Source organism: Bombina bombina, chromosome 6, assembly GCF_027579735.1.
Source record: "Bombina bombina isolate aBomBom1 chromosome 6, aBomBom1.pri, whole genome shotgun sequence".
NCBI classification, from domain to species: domain Eukaryota; kingdom Metazoa; phylum Chordata; class Amphibia; order Anura; family Bombinatoridae; genus Bombina; species Bombina bombina.
Window position 1 is genome coordinate 390,531,444 of NC_069504.1, and position 19,697 is coordinate 390,551,140.

The window sequence follows — 19,697 nt, forward strand, 5'->3', positions numbered from 1 at the left end:
TATGCTTGAGAACCTCCACTTGTTGCTCAGGGAGGCTTTGGCTGCTCTGAATGAATGTGTACAATCGCAGGGCCAGAGAAATTGTGTAGACTGGATAAATAATATGCAGTGCCGGTGTGTACTGATGTTTTTCCAATACCTAAAGAGGTTTACTAAAATTTTTTTTTTTTTTAATAAGGAATGGGATAGACCAGGTGTGCCGTTCTCTTCCCCTCCTATTTTTTAGAAGAATGTTTTCTAATAGTTACCACCACACGGGACTTCTGGCAGACAGTTCCTAAGGTGGAGATAAGAGTTTCTACTCTAGCTAAGCGTACCACTACCTCTGGCGAGGACAGTTGTGCTTTTTATATCCAATGGATAAAAAATGTTTATTCAACAGGGTTTTATCCTTCAGCCCCTTGCACACTGCTGCTGCGGCGTTCTGGGTTGAGTCTCTTGATGAGGCTTTACAGTTAGCGACTCCATTGGATGAATATATTTGACAAGCTTATGCTAGCCAATTCCTTTGTTTTCTGATGCCTTTGTTCATTTGACTAGACTAACGGCTTAGAATTCTGTTTTTACTATACTGGCGCGCAGAGCGCTATGGCTTATATCATGGTCAGCTGTCGTGACTTTAATAAATAAGCTACTTAACTTCCCTTCAAGGGGCAGACCCTATTCGGGCCTGGTGTGAAGGAGATTATTGCTTATATCACTGGAGGAAACGGTCATGCCCTTCCTCAGGATAGGAATCATGGGCCAAAAAAGGTCTAATTTTCGTGCCTTTTAAAACTTCAGGGCAGGTGTGGCATCCACTTCCTCTAAGGCAAAACAAGAGGGAATTTTTGCTCAGTCCAAGGCAGTCTGGAGACAATTGGACCTGGAACAAAGATAAGCAGGCCAAGGAGCCTGCTCCTGCCTCTAAGGCAGCATGAAGGATCGGACCCCTATCCGGTAACGGATCCTATAGGGGGCAGACTTTCATTCTTCGCCCGGGCGTGGGCAAGAGATGCCCAGGATCCCTAGGCATTGGGATTTATATCCCAGAGATATCTTCTGGATTTCAAAGATTCCCCCCCCAAAAAAAGGGGAGATTTCGCCTTTCACAATTATCTGCAAACCAGATAAAGAAGGAGACATTCTTACATTGTGTACGAGATCCATCCAGTTCCAAGAGAGGAACAGGGACAGAGTTTTTACTCAAATCTGTTTGTGGTTCCCAAGGTGAGGGAACCTTCAGACCTATTTTGGATCTAAAGATCTTAAACAAATTCCTCAGAATTCCGTAATTTAAGATGGAAACTATTCGTACCATCTTAACTATGATCCAGGAGAGTCAATAGAGGACTACAATGGATTTGAAGGATGCTTATCCTCACATTGTGATGCATAAAGATCACCTTCGTTTTTCAGGTTTGCCTTTCTAGACAGGCATTACCAGTTTGTAGCTCTTTCCTTTGGGATATCTACAGCCCCAAGAATCTTTATGGAGGTTCTGGGGTCGCTTTGGCGGTCCTTAGGCTGCGGGGCATAGAAGTGGCCCCTTTGTTAGACGACATCCTGATACAGGCGTCAAACATCCAAATTGCCAAGTCTCATACGGACGTAGTACTGGCATTTCTGAGATCACATGGGTGGAAAGTGAACAAGGAAAGAGTTCTCTATCCCCAATCTCAAGGGTTTCCCTCCTAGGGACTCTGATAGATTCTGTAGAAATGAAAATTTACCTGACGGAGTCCAGGTTGTCAAAGTTTCTAAATTTCTGCCGTGTTTTTCATCCCATCCGCGCCCTTCGGTGGCTCAGTACATGAATGAAATCGGCTTAATAGGTAGCGGCAAGGGACATAGTACCGTTTGCACGTCTACATTTCAGACCGCTGCAACTATGCATGCTCAGTCACAGGAACGGGGATTACACAGATTTGTCCCCCTGTTGAACCTGGACCAAGAGACCAGAGATTCTCTTCTCTGGTGACTATGTCGGGTCCATCTGTCCAAGGGTATGACCTTCCGCAGGTCAGATGGGACAATTGTTACAATGGATGCCAGCCTTTTTAGGTTGGGATGCAGTCTGGAACTCCCTGAAGACTCAGGGATAGTGGACTTAGGAGGAGACCCTCCTTCTAATAAATATTCTGGGAGTGATATTCCATGCTCTTCAGACTTGGCCTCAGTTAGCAACTCTGAGGTACATCATACTCAGTCGGACAATATACACGACTGTGGCTTACATCAGCCATCAAGGGGGAACAGAAGTTCCCTAGTGATGTTAGAAGTCTTACAATAATTCACTGGACAGAGACTCACTCTTGTCTATCAGCTATCCATATCCCAGGTGTTGAGAACTGGGAGGTGGATTTTCTAAGTCGTCAGACTTTTCTTCCGGGGGAGTGGGATTTCCTTCGGAGGTCAAGACCAAGCAGGAGAGGTCTTTGGTGTTTTTGACAGCGCCTGCGTAGCCACGCAGGACCTGGTATGCAGATCTGGTGGACATGTCATCCTTTCCATCACGGTCTCTGCTTCTGAGACAGGTCCCTCTACCTCAGGGTCCTTTCAACCATCTAAATAGAATCAATCTGAGATGGACTGCCTGGAGACTGAACGCTTGATGTTATCAAAGCATGGCTTCTCCGAGTCAGTCATTGATACCTTAATACAGACATGAAAGCCTGTCTCTAGGAAAATTGAACATAGATATGGTGTAAATATCTGATTGTTATGAATCCAAGGGTTACTCATGGAGTAAAGCCTGGATTCCCAGGATATTATCTTTTCTCCAAGATGTTTTTGAGAAAAGGGTTGTCAGCTAATTCCTTAAAAGGGACAGATTTTTACTCTGTCTATTTTTTTGCACCAGCGTCTGGCAGGTATTCTAGACGTTCAGGCATTTGGTCAGGCTTTGGTTAGATCCAAGCCTGTGTTTAAAACTGTTGCTCCACCATGGAGCTTAAACCTGGTTCTTAAGGCTCTTCAAGAAGTTCCGTTTGAACCTTTTTTGTTCCATAGATATCAATCTTTATCTTGGAAAGTTCCTTTTGGGTAGCTATTTCCTCGACTCGTAGAGTCTCCAAGTTATCTGTGTTACAATGTGATTCTCCTTATCTGGTCCTTCGTACGGATAAGGTAGTCCTGCGTACCAACCTGGGTTTTTTCCTAAGGTGGTATCTAACAAGAACATCACTCAAGAGATAGTTGTTCCATGCTTGTATCCTAATCCTTCCTCAAAGAAGGAACGTCTATTACACAATATTGGACGTGGTTTGTGCTTTAAAGTTTTTCTTACAAGCTACTACAGTTTTCATCAAACGTTCACCTTGTTTGTTGTCTATTCTGGACAGAGGAGAGGTCAAAAGACTTCAGCAGCCTCTCTGTCTTTTTGGTTAAAAAGCATAATTCATTTAGCTTATGAGACTGCTGGACAGCAGCCTCCTGAAGGGATTGCAGCTCATTCTTCTAGAGCTGTGGTTTTCACTTGAGCCTTTTTTAAATGTGGCTTCTGTTGAACAGATTTACAAGACGGATTCTTGGTCTGCGCTTCAAACTTTTTCAAATTTAACAAATTTGATACCTTGCTTCTTCGGAGGCTATTTTTGGGAGAAAGGGGTTTTTTTACAGGCAGTGGTAACTTCCGTTTAAATACCTGCCTTGTCCCTCCCATCATCTGTGTACTTTAGCTTTGGTATTGGTATTCCATAAGTAATGGATGATCCGTGGACTGGATACACTTAACAAGAGAAAACATAATTTATGCTTACCTGATAAATTTATTTCTCTTGTAGTGTATCCAGTCCACGGCCGGCCCTGTCACTTTAAGGCAGGTAATTTTTTCATTTGAACTACAGTCACCACTGCACCCTATGGTTTTTCCTTTCTCTGCATGTTTTCGGTCGAATGACTGAATATGGCAGTTAGGGGAGGAGCTATATAGCAGCTTTGCTGTGAGTGGACTCTTGCAACTTCCTGTTGGGAAGGAGAATATATTCCATAAGTAATGGATGATCCGTGGACTGGATACACTACAAGAGAAATAAATTTATCAGGTAAGCATAAATTATGTTTTTCTGTAATTCCATTCTTAAATTTAGAGCTTTTCAGTTCCTTTTTAGAAATGGAATTGCAGAACATTGTTGTATTCCACACAGCCATTGGCTGCACACTTGAGTGACCTATTTATAACTGTCCCTAATTGGCCATAACAGAGAAGGTAACCTAAGTTACAACATGGCAGCTTCCATTGTTTTATAGACACTAAAATTGTATGCTTATTTTGTTAATAGTTAAACTGTTAAATGAACTTTAAAAATACATCAACATGTTATTCTCAAACTAATCTTTATTTGAATGCATTGTTCTATCTAGCATTTTTTTAGTGTTTAATGTCCCTTTAACACACGCAACATGCTCACCTATCTCCCAGTAGTGCATTGCTGCTGCTTCAACAAAAGAGGCCAAGAGAATGAAGCAAATTTGATAATAATAGAAGTAAATTTGAAAGTTGTTTAAATTTGTATCCTATATCTTATTAATGAAAGAAAAAAAAATGGGTTTTAGTCCCTTTAACGCTATAAATTTGAACAGACAAAAGTATAGCACAAGCTAAGTTGTCTTGAGTAATTCAAAATATAGTTTATATTTAATCTGCTCTGCTTGATGTGATAGTAAATTTAGAGAAGGTAATCAAATATAGACTTGCTTTGCTTACCTGTTACCAACATTTTTATGTTACTAAGCTTCATTAAAATAAAAAAAAGGACCCACAATACATTTCAATGCATGTTTTTTGTCCTGACTATGTAGCAGCCAAAACATACTGTGCCAATGTTTTTTTTTCCTCAAGACTGCCTCAGATACCACATAAACTATAGTTGATCACTGAAGTTTACTTTGGCAGTGGCTTCATCCTGCCTTGTTGTATATGTAATCTGAGTAGTTGAAAATTATTTCAAAATTATTGATTCCATTTAAGGGCCAATTTATTAACTTTATAAAGTAAACAAGCTTTATTGTACAGCAATTGTTTATGTGCTTGTTTTTTTTTTAAAAAAAAAAATACTATATGTCATAGGCAGAATAATAATAACAAAATATTATATTTTCATACAAAAGTTTTAGAATTGTATTAAATATGAAATAATGGATTTAGAAAGGTATTTAATATTGTTGTATATGTCTGTGATTGAATTTGCACTGCAAGGGTGACTAACTTTTCATTTGAAGGGCAATGCTTATTTATTTTCCATCAGGTTCCATCTGTGCACATTTTAACAAACACATATGCCATGCTTATACCAATGTGTAATGCAATACCTAGGTATATGTCACTGATTAGATAACACATATGCCAATATATCTATGGCAAGGGGGTGTCCCCTTTTGTTATTCAGACAGACTCTAATATAGGATCTCCACCAATACCCTTCCTCAATATTTGCTGCTTGAAAAGTTATATTGCAATCATAAATTCAAAATGTAGAAATGTTCCTTACTGGTTCAGTGGCATACATGATTTGGATTAGCTGGGGGGTATATAAAATTGGATAGCTAGATTTATTGTAAGATAGTCAATATATTGTATTTCCCCAATTAACAGTGAATACATTGACATAAAAGTGAAATAATAAAATGTGACTTCTAGCATTTAAATTTGTGTTTAACCCTTTTAACGTATAAGCACTCCTGAGCTATACACCACATTTCCAAGTGCACAGAGGTCACTAACCACCCTCACACCAAATTCACGGTCTGAAACTCCACAGCACTTAAATAAAAGAACTACCTTTATTGATCTCTCATATGCAGGACTGGCATGTGTGTGTAGCTGACAATAACCTTTGAGCAACAATGCAATTTGAGTCTGCAGTGGCACCTACACAGATAGATATACACAGATAATTATAATTGTATGTGTGTCACAGAGTATTTCTGCAAATCATGTGAAAAGACTAAAATATGTTTATATTTGTTTGTCACCTCATGTATACAGTTAAAGTAATACAGTAATATACTGAAGTGTAAATAGACAGTATCAGAAAGTATTGTGCAAAGTTTTAAGAATAAAATACCTATAAATAAATAACTGGGGCACCTGGAAGTGAGATGCCCTCAGCTATAGAATGCGACACCTCAGTGTCCGGACACCAGCACTGATCTAGTTTATAAAATCTTTATATAGACAAAAAGCTAAGTGACTCTTTCAAATGTGATGGTGACATGAACTGGTTAATCAGTATGTTGAACACATTTTTATTAGATATTTGTTGCTGTTCATATTGCAGTTGATTTGTACAAATAGTAATACAAATGCTAAAAAAATTATTTAAAGGGATATGAAACCCAAATTTTTTCTTTCATAATTCAGATAGAGCATGCAATTGAAAGCAACTTTCTGATTTACTCCTATTATCAATTTCCCTTGGTATCTTTATTTGAAAAGCAGGAATGTAAGCTTAGGAGCTTAGGTTTCATACCCCTTTAAATCCCATACAAGGGTTTTTGAAGTCGGGTAAGTTAAGTTATATGTTCTTAGATACAGAGTGCAAGCCCTTTTAGGGCAGGGTATTTGTTACAATACTCCTGGCTATGTTACAATAACTGCAGTGTGTGTAAAATATTGCAATTTTGATATTAAACCAAGCACTTTTTTCAGAGTTCCTTTGTGTAGTAACACGTGTTCAGGTATTTTGTCTGTGAGATAAAGCACAGCTACCAAATAAACATTGCTTGTTTCCTCTCCTGCTTCTGCCCTTCCTGTTTTTTACAGAAATTACCCTGTCCTTCTCCATCCTGAGACGCTCCACCCTGGGTCCTAACGTCCCCCTGCAGGAGGTGGCAAGGAAGACCCTTTGGTCTTTGGAAAATGACAGCAAGGAAGTGTTGCTGCTGTTTAAGGTAGGGAGTTATCCTGTTCTTTGTGTTCTGCTCAGAAGTCTGTCTTTAATTATTACTATTATTATTATTATTGATGTAACAAAGGTAGTCTTTTCTTGTTCTATTGCCAACTGAAATGAATATTGCCTTGTTTTCATTGTCTAGTGTTCTGTAAATATAAATACCTACTTCTTTTAATCCTATGTAGATTTGGTTTCTTTCATATCAGCTTTATGTTCTAAATGCATCACAGGTTAAAGGGTCATGAAACCAGCATTTTTGGCTCTTGATTCAGATAGAGCATGAACTTTCAAACAACTTTCTTATTTACAACTTTAATAATGTTTCTTCATTCTCTTGGTATCTTTTGTTGAAAAGCAGACAAGTACATTTTGGGACATGCATGTGTCTGGAGCAGTATATGGCAACAATTTTGTAAGAATGTTATCCATTAGCAAGAGGGGTCAATTTATCAAAGGCTTTGCCTATATTCGCCTGCCTACGACTGCAGGTCATTAGGCGGCTGCTTCCCTAACTCTTCTCCACCTCTTAGGTGGAGAATTTCAATCTCCCCGGTCTCATCCGATCGGGAAGATTGACAGCTCCTTGCCGCACGTGATTGCCTGTGCGCAGGCAGGGGGCAGCATTGCACAAGGGCGCAAAATAGTGTTCTTGTGCAAAGCTCAATTCCGCCAATGGAATTCAGTCTGCCAGAGGCGAGCTGTGGCGGACAGGGGCGCATATGTACACCCCTGTCCGCCGTGGCTTGATAAATCGAGCCCCTAATGACAGCCCTATTTCCTGCCATGCAGTGCTACAGACACTTATCTAGGCATCTCTTCTGCAAAGAATATGATGGGAACCAAGCAAATTTGATAACAGAAGTAAATTGGAAACTTTTTTTTTTAATTGTATGGTCTGTTTGAATCACAAAAGAAAATGTTTAGTTTTTAAATCCCTTTAAGGGCAAAATATAACTGTAGCTATGTAAGCATATTGCCTTATATAGTCCCATACTATTGTTTAAACGCATTGCAGAAAGCAATTGCAAGTTCTTGCCTGCCGCTTCTCCAAAATATTTTATTAAACAAGATTGTTTTGACTCCTTAAAGGGGCAGAAAAGTCAAAAGTAAAGTTTCAGGATTTAGATAGAGAATGCTAATTTACTTCTATTGTCACATGTGTTTTCCCTTTTGGTTTAGCTGCAGGTAAAAACTTGTCATTGCTTTCTGTAATGCGTTAAATGCATTGCAAAAAAAAAATACTTTTCCTTTTATAGGGACCTATATATATATATATAATTATCCATGATTTTCATTTATAAATAAATGGGTGTTGGATCAGCAATTTCATTTTGATCTATCAAATAACTGGACACAGTAATATTTCAGTAGGGAAATGAGGTTTATTGGATTAACAGAACATGTGCAATATGCATCCAAACAAAATTAGACTGGTGAATTTGGGCACCCTTGTCATTTTTTTGATTTGAATACCTGTAACTATCTAGCACTGATTAATTGGAACACACAATTGGTTTGGTGAGCCCATTAAGCCTTGAACTTCATAGACAGGTGCATTCAATCATGAGAAAAGGTATTTAAGGTGGCCAATTGCAAGTTGTTGTTCTCTTTGACTGACGAGTGGCAACATGGGGGACTCAAAACAACTTTTAAATTACCTGAAAACAAAGATTGTTCAATGTGGTTTAGGGGAAGGCTACGAAAAGCTATTGCAGAGATTTAAGCTGTCAGTGTCCACTGTGGGGAACATAGTGAGGGAATGGAAAACCACAGGCACAGTTCTTGTTAAGGCCAAAAGTGGCAGGCCAAGTAAAATATTGGAGAGGCAAAGGATGGTGAGAACAGTTAAAAACAGCCCACAGACCACCTCCAAAGACCTACAACATCATCTTGCTGCAGATGGTGTAACTGTGCATCGTTCAACAATTCAGCGCACTTTGCACAAGGAGAAGCTGTATGGGAGAGTGATGCGGAAGAAGCCTTTTCTGCACACACGCCACAAACAGAGTCGCTTGAGGTATGCAAACGCACATTTGGACAAGCCAGCTTCATTTTGGAAGAAGGTGCTTTGGGCTGATGAAACAAAGATTGAGTTATTTGGTCATAACAAGGGGTGTCATGCATGGCGGCAAAAGAACACAGCGTTCCAAGACAAACACTTGCTACTCACAGTAAAATTTGGTGGATGTTCCATCATGCTGTGGGGCTGTGTGGCCAGTGACAGTACTGGGAATCTTGCTAAAGTTGAGTGTCGCATGGATTCCACTCAATATCAGCAGATACTTGCGAATAATGTTGATGAATCAGCCACAAAGTTGAAGTTACACCGGGGCTGGATATTTCAACAAGACAACGACCCAAAACACTGCTCAAAATCTATGCAGTGGAACAAGTACAATGTTCTGAAATGGCCATCCCAGTCAATAGTCAAAAATACCTTTATCCAGAATCCATACACTCATTACAGGCTATAGGAAGCGTCTAGAGGCTGTTATTTCTGCTAAAGGAGGCTCTACTAAATATTAATGAAATATTTCTGTTGTGGTGCCCAAATTTATGCACCTGTCTAATTTAGTTTTTGATGCATATTGCATGTTTTCTGTTAATCCAATAAACCTCATTTCACTACTGAAATATTACTGTGTCCTTCAGTTATTTGATAGATCAAAATGAAATTGCTGATCCAAACACCCAATTGTTTATAAATGAAAATCATGGAAATTGTCAGGGGTGCCTAAACTTTTGCATACAACTGTGTATATATATATATATATATATATATATATATATATATATATATATATATATATATATATACACATACACACACATACATACATACCAATTTTCATATAATTGCATGTAATAGACACTACTATAAAGAATAATATGCACAGATACTGATATAAAAATCCAGTATAAAACCTTTTAAAAACTTACTTAGAAGTTCCCAATTGAACACCGTTGATGAGGTTAGGCTGGGACACCCACAGAGGTGTGTGAAAATCAGTACAATGTTATTTAAAAATAATCAAAACTAAACATTTTTACAAAAACACTCCCAAATGGGCTATATAAATGGATCATTTATGCAAAGAAAATCTAGTGTACAATGTCCCTTTAAGGTAACCATTTTTGCACCTTTTAACTATAGTTACATTAAATATCAGAGCTTAGGCTGAGTGAAATAAATCTATGGATAGCTATTTTAGAAAATAGTTATAGGGATAGACAGAGAAATTGGGGTAATAGGAATTGATGTAGAGATTGATGGATGAAAGGTTTGACAGAAATGGCGATATACAGAGCAGTCAGATGTAGAGAGGTCATGTAAACAAGGTAGGTGTAGAGATAATGGAATAGAAGTGGGTTGGGGCAGGAAGATAGCACTCAAGGTGCAGACATGATTCTGTAGTGTTAGGTCATATCTCTAATAATTGCCTAGTCTTTTTCAGTTAGTTGTAATAAATAACACTTTTGCAACATGAGAAACCCCCCAAAACAATCAGTTTTTATGGAAACACAGTTTATTTTACCACAAACAGCCTTTTAAATGTTGAACATGAGTTAGCATTTTATTTGTACAACTATCTAGATTCTTAAATATTAGAATGTTTTTATTTTTGGCTTATATACTTCATACTTTATTCCTAATACTTTAAGGTGTTGATTAGTAAGGGCAAGAGTGTGGCTGTTAAATTAATGGTCCTACTCTCTTGTAGAGGTTCATCATGGCCCAGGCTCCATACAGAGAGGGTTGAGTGACAGCCATTGTGAGAGGGGCAATGTCCCCAGGTTCGGGCCTGATAGTGCTGTTCCTCAGGTTTACTGCAGGCTGAAGAGTTCCTGTGGGAAATGCCTCTTTCTGTTAGTTTGGTAGTTGGTCTTCGCTTGATGTTGGCGGCCTAGGCTTGTGACCATCTTTGCAGGAGTAAAGATTACAACAACCTATAAGTTATTGGTTTAAATTTGAAAAGTTATACTTGCTGTTTTTGTACTTGATAATAAATACAAATATATAAATAAACTCCCATCTTTGTTTATTGTTTTATTGTGTATTGGGTTGAATTTGTAGGCAAGGAGTTTGTTCAGTTGTTTCACAATATCTGTATGTGTGTGTTGCTGCTTTGTAGCATTGTAGTGTGCTGTTTTTTTTCTCGCCTTGTAAGTAAAAAACATAGGTTCTTCAGCCTCTTTTCCTGTGGATTCCAGAAGCTTCCCCACCTTTCCTCCCTGCAATTTGTTGTGGTCGGCAATCCATTTGTTGGACTTCCTTATGAGATCCTTAGTTTGCCAGAGTTAGGAGGAGAGTTTGTTGACCTAGCGCTAGAAGTCTGAGGATAGTAGTCTCAGCTCCCCTGGGCACAGCATGCTGTATGACTCACTGACCCTGAAAGTACTGTTTGGAGCTTAGTTTGATATTACACCCTTGATAGGTGGATGGTCTTGGCCCAGGTTGCAGACAGAGAGGGTTGAGTGTTGGCATGGGGGTGCATCTCCTTAGGTATGTGGTGGGCCGAAAAGCTCCTGAATGAAATGCCTCTGTCTGATAGCTGGGCCTATGATCATCTTTGTATGGCTAATTACTTAGGACTGATTGCCTCCACCTAATTTATTTGTTTTAAATTAAAAAACGTTATGCATATGTTTTTTTCTGCTTGATGATAATAAATATGTCTTTATTGTGTATTGGGTTGACCTTTTAGTTAAGGGATTTCTTCAGGACAAAAGGGAATTTAATCCTTTATGTATCATTGCTGTAATATGTGAAAAAAACCATACTTTTTATTTTGTTTCATAAAAGTTATTATCCAAATTTGAGAGTGTATTTTCAGTGTTTTGCACGACTAAAGCTGGATGAATTCACTCATGTGTGACATTGCTAAATACATCATTGCTTTGGTTGGCCTGCTTTATTACTACAACTGCATGCTTATATTAGGTATTGTATTTTATCCTACTTGGGTAATTTAGAATTTATGGCATTCTAATCTGTTTGATGCAAGGCTGTTTACATTTTGCTAAGATGCTTGATTTATATATTCATCAAATCAGCAACACCTGGTTTTCTTACATTCAGATTATGAAGCCAATGACAAATAGTAAAAGAACCCCATGGTTTTCTCATGCGTTTTCATAACTACAGAGAAACGCACATGTCCAATGTGACAGGGAAATATGGTCACTACTCTCATTTTGTATTTATGACTCCCTAATGTTTGAATGCATTTTTTAACAACAGATTATGCTGTGTGCACTTAATAACCTCATATCATTTTAAAATGATGTATACAATTATATTTATAGTTTATAACATTGCAACCATATAGATCTCAACTTATGTGCACACTCCTAGGGCTCGATCCGATAAAAATCGTCGCCCGCAAAAGCTGGCGACGCCAATATTTGCGCTGGTTTGGTATCACATATACGGCGTAACCTAGAAGTTACGCGCGTATATTTCTGCCGTCGCCCGTAGTTTTTTGGGCCATAGGCAGGTATACCAAACCAGCGCAGTTTGGTATCCAATATACAGCGTAAGGACTTACGTGGCGAAAATGGAGAAATCTTACTCCATTTTCACCTCGCCACAAAAAGCAGCCGTAAGAAGCCTTACGCTGACTATTGGAGCCCCGTAACTCCCTAAACTAGCTACAAAATAAACCTAACACCTAACGCATGCGCAATGTCTATCTACCTGTCAACCGCGATCTGCTAAATAAAACCTAACACCTAACGCATGCGCAATGTCTATCTACCTGTCAACAGCGATCTGCTAAATAAAACCTAACACCTTACGCATGCACAATGTCTATCTACCTGTCAACCGCGATCCCCCGCCGCAATCCCTAATAAAGTATTTAACCCCTAAACCGCCGCCATCTACATAAACTAACCCCCTACTGTGAGCCCCTAAAACCGCCACCATCTAACTGATCTATCCCCTAATGTGAGCCCCTAAAACTGCCACCATCTAACTGATCTATCCCCTAATGTGAGCCACTAAAACCGCCGCCATCTACCTGATCTATCCCCTAATCTGACCCCTTACACCGCTGCCAGCTATATTAATATTATTAACCCCTAATCTAATATCCATAAAGTAATAAGCTCTATTACCAGCCCTTAAAAGGGCCTTTTGCGGGGCTTTGCCCCAAAGTTAACAGCTCTTTTGCCCTATAACCTGCCCTCTCTACACCGCCGCCACCTATATTAATGGTATTAACCCCTAATGTAAGCCCCTTACACCGCCACCATCTATATTAAAATTATTAACCCCTAATTTAATCTACCTACCCCGCCGCCAGCTATATTATCTATATTAACCCTAAGTATATTATAGTTAATATAGTTATTACATTATATATATTAACTATATTAACCCTAATTATATTAGGGTTAATATAGTTAATATAGTTACTATAGTATTTATATTAACTATATTAACTCTATCTAACCCTAACACCCCTACCTAAATTCTTATTAAATAAATCTAATTCATATTATAAACTAAAATATTACTATTTAAATCTAAATACTTACCTATAAAATAAACCCTAAGATAGCTACAATATAATTAATTACATTGTAGCTATGTTAGGGTTTATATTTATTTTACAGGTAAATTGTTAATTATTTTAACTAGGTACAATAGCTATTAAATAGTTATTAACTATTTAATAGCTACCTAGTTAAAATAATTACCCAATTACCTGTAAAATAAATCCTAACCTAAGTTACAAATACACCTACACTATCAATAAATTAAATAAACTACAAATATCTATCTAAAAATACAATTAAATAAACTAAACTAAATTACAAAAACAAACACTAAATTACAAAAAATAAAAAAGACTACAAGATTTTTAAGCTAATTACACCTATTCTAAGCCCCCTAATAAAATAATAAAGCCCCCCAAAATAAAAAAAAATCCCTACCCTATTCTGAATTAAAAAAAGTTCAAAGCTCTTTTACCTTACCAGCCCTTAAAAGGGCCTTTTGTGGGGGCATGCCCCAAAGAAAACTGCTCTTTTGCCTGAAAAAAAAACAAACAAATTAAATTACAACAATAGGAAATAGCTTGGTTTAAAGTTTTGATGATCCTGATAGTCATATTATATAATAGTATTGTGACTGTGGATTAAAACCTATCAATGAATAGGGGTGGTTCCACTGAACAGTGGTAGAGTCCATTTTGAGCACTCTAAAGGAGGGGTGAATCCTTAACATATATTATGTTAGCTTACACTAATATGTTTTTGTAATTTAATTATCATGATCAAAGCTCACTTGGATATATGAGGATTACACTAATGATGATTTTTTAGCTTTATATATGTTTTACACTTTTATAAATACACATAATACACTATTACTTGCCCACACCTTATTTTGGTGTGGTCTTCACTTTTGCACACGCTTACCTGTGATTGGTAGCAATACAGGGGAGGGTCTGAATGGCCTATTTAAGTTTGATTTTTGCATTGTTTGACTGTCAGAAGAAGGGACAGGTTTGCCTTAATTATCTGAAGTCCAGAGAGTGCTTTGAATCATTTACCTACTACATACTCCTGAGAGCACCCTGACAGCTGTGGAGAGTTGGTGAGAGTGCAGATACTGAACTTTGCTATATTATATATATATATATATATATATATATATATATATATATATATATATATATATATATATATATATATATATATATATGTATATGTGTGTATATATATATATATGTGTATATGTGTGTAAATATGTGTAGAACATAGGAAAGTAAAATATGCATTACTACCTCCAGGTTTAGCACTGTAATTAATGCTTACAGTGTTGGGTTAGCACCCGAGCGATATGTGTTTTTCTATTTTTAATAATGCGCTCCTTTGAAGTCAATGGGGCCAACGGTCACAATACCGAAATCCTCACACGCAAACATTTTACTTTGATTTTTTAGTACGCATGCTAACCCGCCTGCATTTTACCATATTTTAGCTAACCAGTCTCATCCTTTTTAGCAAACTCAAGACGTACTTTCATATGGCTGTTTTTTCTTACTGTCCTCCTTTATAAGCCAGTTTGATGTAGAGCTCTTGAAGTTGACTGGGCTACAATTACTTCAATCTCAGCCACTAGCCTCTCTATTGGCTTTCCTCACAAGTCTCCTCTCTGCTTGGTTGCTAAGATTTTAAGACCAACCATTTCTCAGCAGTTTTCGGATACTGTTATGAAGACTCTGCTTTCAGTAATTAATCCAGCACTGCAAACTGTAATGTCCAAACACGTCAATATTACTTTACACCCTTTTCCTAACTGTTGTAAGTATCTCTTACTCCTATGGAATGCTCTGTGTTCTTCAGTGTCACAGGATTCCTTCAGAAATAGAGGCTCACCAATAATCCTTATCTAGAGTATCTCACAAGTAGACACCAATCACTATTTGTGTAAACATGGAGCTTCCAGAGCAGAGGTGTTGAATATTTGTGTACACTTCATTTAAGGTAACCAATGTCACCTTAAAATATATTCTTTTTTAAATTAAATGTTTTCAAAGTACCACAAAGAGGAAAAGTTCAATATATACAGTATACTGTTTTTCTTTTTAGTAAAATGTGAAAATTGTTCAAAGGTCTGAATATGTTTGCAAGGCATTGTATAGAGTGTGACAGTTTGATACCTAACAAATGACCGTATCCATGTCTGTTTGCCTGTTACAGACAGATTACAGAAGTGTAAAATGTGTAATTCACTGTAAAATGTGTGTGTGTGTATATATATATATGTGTATATATATATATATATATATATATATATATATATATATATGTATATATATATATATATATATAAATAAATAAATAAATAAACATAAATTGACTTCACTCTCAAACTGGACTGGGTACAACTACACATCCTATGTAAAACTCACAGCCCTGAATACTCACAGACAGCTGTACAGATCTCAGCAACCCAGGCAGTAAACCCCTGACCAGTCTGGGTAAAAAGCCCATAGGGAAATGACAAAACAAAATTATCAACACAACACACAACGTCTGACACTCTTGCAAGTACACAGCAAAATTAAAATCAACAACAAAATAGTTATGTAATTTTTGCCAAATGTTTAAATCCCAGGACCACGTCAAGATCTCTTCTGTGCACTTTCACAAGTTATTTCTGCCTGTATCAATGTATTAACCATGATAATGGTTTTTGCAGTTGTGACCTGTGTATGACATGTTCCTTTTAATTTAGCGGTTAGGCTGTGGCTTCTGTTTGTGTCCAGTTAAATGCTACTGACTCAGTGCAGTTTATAGGGTTTACTAGCAGACACACTGCCAAATAAATTACTCACGACATCTATGCTGACATGTGTAAAGTGCAGAAAGTTACTCTAATTGTATTAATGCAATATTACAAGCATGGGACAAAAAAGAAAATGCCCTCTGCAAGCGTTTAGAAGTAAACAATATAAAAAGACAAGTCTCTGTGCTCAAAAGCTGAATTTTGTGGGATCTAAAAGTTATTATTATTGGTAAATACCAGGTATATCAAGTAAATACTAAAATGCTTGCAAACTCAAATATGGTTACAATTTAATAAAACAATAAGGACACAAAGATACATAAAAAGAATGTCAAAATACGTTTAGAAAAATAACCACTGGTGGCTAACATTACTAAAAAATGTGTGTATATATAGGCCAACATTTTTTAGGCAATAAAACCTCTATTTAGAGATGAATTTGTTGGGAGATAAACTCCTAAAAAAGTAGTCCCAAATAAAGTAAATTAGGCAAAGTTTGGAGATATCACATAGAACGCTGGAGAATGTTTAGTACTCTTCAGTAAAATATTTACCTGCGATTGCTACTTTTTGCAGCAGTCAGCTCAGCAAACTAGCAGATAGATGAATGGGTAAGTAAAATAGTAGTAGTTCCCCCAAGCTGTATGGTACTTTGTAAGCCCCAAATCAGTCAATTACCTTGCAATCAATTTCACTGGCGTGGTGCTTCTCCAATGCGCTATTATCCAGGGGATCGCAATCCTCTCTAGTCAGTAATAGTCACGTGACCAGTATCCTCCAATGGTAGTTTTGCTGTGAGCTGTATCAATTGCAGTTAGTTAAAAAATGCTTCTTATAGAGTCCACTTTCCAAATGTGGTATACAGAGTGCTCTGTATCCAAAACGGATTAATTCTTAGGCAGTAATCCAAGTGATAATACGCATCAACGCGTTTCAGCCGTTCAAGGCCTTTATCAAGATCTATGCTGACATGTGCCTACCCTGGCAAAAGCTAAGGCCTGGTTTGCCTATATAATAGGTTATTTGTTAACAGGAAACAGAACTATAGTTAACTTAATTTTATATGCTAAAAACAGATACTTTGCCTCAATAAATGGGTGCGTGTGTTTGTTTTTTTGAATGAAACTTGATGAAACTTTTCGATCAACTCTATTTTATATGCGGAAAACTAAGTTGACCAGTTCAGACAACTATAGGCTTCCCAATATCCAATGCCATTTTGTTTTGTACAGCACACAATAATATTTAGTATTACTCCATATATTAAAGATACTGGTTGACTATTGCTAGATTATAGTTTCTGTTTCAGCACCATTTTATTTTAGCTGCTAGAAATACATCTATAATTTAACTTTAGAAAGGATTGAAAGGTATATGTAAAATGAGAGTGGGTGCGTTTAAGTTTTATATAAAAGCATTTTGCAACATACTTCCATTAGCAAAAAAATGCTTCTTGTAAAATGATTTCGTTTTTTTCAGCATCATACGCACATATGTTGTGAGTGCTGTGCACCAGCATTACAACTCCAGTCATTCTCAGAGAGTAAGCAGTGGCTGTATGACTCAAATTCTTTATCAACACAATATACACCATCGCAAGCTCTCTGAGCAAGCACGGTGTTTGAATCTTGATCCTCTATTCACACATAGCATATGTGTGTATGTCGCTGAAACAGTAATAACTTCTACTAGAAGCATTTTTGCTAAATGGCTAATGGAAGTAGATTGCAAAATGCTTTTATTTAAAATTGAAATGCACCCATGTACATTTCTTTTTCTTCTACAAGATACGACGAGTCCACAGATTTTATCCTTCATGTGGGATATTATCCTCCTGCTAACAGGGAGTGGCAAAGAGCAACACAGCAGAGCTGTATATATAGCTCCTCCCTTCCCCTCCACCTCCAGTCATTCGATCGAAGGTTATAGGAAGAGAAAGGAAAAACTAAAAGGTGCAGAGGTGACTGAACTTGTAAATAAAAAATAATCTGTCTTAAATTGACAGGGAGGGCCGTGGACTCATCGTATCGTAGAAGAAATCAATTTATCAGGTAAGCATAAGCTCCTCCCTTCCCCTCCACCCCCAGTCATTCTCTCTGCCTGTGTTATACTAGGAAGAGGTAAATTGTGTTAGTATTATTTTCTTCAATCAAGAAGTTTTTTATTTTAAATGGTACCGGTGTGTACTATTTTCCTCAGGGGGTTATGGAAGAAGATTTCTGCCTTGAGGTTGATGATCTTAGCAGTTGTAACTAAGATCCACGCTGGTCCCTACAAGACTTCTGAAGGTAACACATGAGACATCTTCAGTGTGGAGACCGGTTTCATGCTACAAGCAGCATTAAGGTATGTGCAGCCTTTTATTTCTGAAGAGACTTGATATATCAGAACTGGCTGGCATTTATTTCCCTGTATGGGAATGGGGTAAGCAGTAGACCTGTTATACTATATATATAGTGTTACTTATTTTTTGCTAGTTGACATTATAAGGGCATGACACTATGGGAGAGGCACAAACAAAAACATTTTTAGAGTTTTTATTTTTTATAACCAGTATGACTTACTGGGATGTGTTTTGGGGTGTATATGTGTTTCCACTTAGCTTGATGTAAAACCGCTTCTCCATGCGGTTGTGATTGGGCCTACTCCGGCATCTGCCTCAAGGGGCGGGGCTTATTTTTGCACGCTCAGATGCGCACTTTCTTCTGACTAGGCTGCAGCAAGCAGTAACTCCGGTTGCTCCTGGACAGTGTATCTCTGGTCCGGAGTGTAGGCGCCACAGCAGAGCTGTCGCGAGGTGCAGGAGGTATTTTTGATGTGAACTGATGTTTTGCTTTTATAAGTTACTTTAGAGCCTTATTCTCCCCTTACTATTGGGGTGCAGTAATTTTTGGATAAACCAACGAGTTTTAGTTAAATTTTGAGACAATTTAACGTTATTTAGGCAGTTTTGGAAAAATTGTTCACTTTTTATTTTCTTAAAGGCGCAGTACACGTTTTTCAAAAAGTATATTTAAGCAATAAATAAAGTGTTTAAACGACTTCTGTGGTTATTACTAGTCTGTTCAACATGTCTGACATTAAGGAATCTCATTGTTCTATGTGTTTAGAAGATATTGTGGAACCCCCTTTAACATTGTGTACCTCTTGTACTGAAAGAGCCTTACATTGTAAAGACCATATTTTAGGTCAAGAAAGTGTGTCTAAGGATGATTTTAAGTCTGAAGAGAATCAGGATATGCCATCCAATTCTCCTCAAGTGTCACAACCTTTAACGCCCACACAAGCGACCCCAAGTACTTCTAGTGCGTCTAATTCTTTTACTCTGCAGGAGATGGCTGCAGTTATGTCAACTACCTTTACAGAGGTATTATCTAAATTACCGGTGTTGCCGGGTAAACGCAGTAGGTCAGGTATATATGTAAATACTGAATCCTCTGATGTTTTATTAGCTATTTCCGATGTTCCCTCACAGTGTTCTGAGTTGGGGGTCAGGGAATTGCTGTCTGAGGGAGAAA

General features: G+C 37.5%; 1 protein-coding gene across 10 annotated transcripts in view; it reads left to right on the plus strand.

The window, feature by feature from the left end:
* The window catches only part of SH3TC2 (SH3 domain and tetratricopeptide repeats 2), a 297,382-nt gene that overhangs the window by 115,606 nt on the left and 162,079 nt on the right, over positions 1 to 19,697 (plus strand). For all 10 annotated transcript variants that reach the window (XM_053717114.1, XM_053717115.1, XM_053717120.1 and 7 more), the window contains one exon: positions 6,746 to 6,873. In XM_053717114.1, the coding sequence (XP_053573089.1) occupies positions 6,746 to 6,873 (128 nt within the window). The remainder of the gene's footprint in view (positions 1 to 6,745; positions 6,874 to 19,697) is intronic.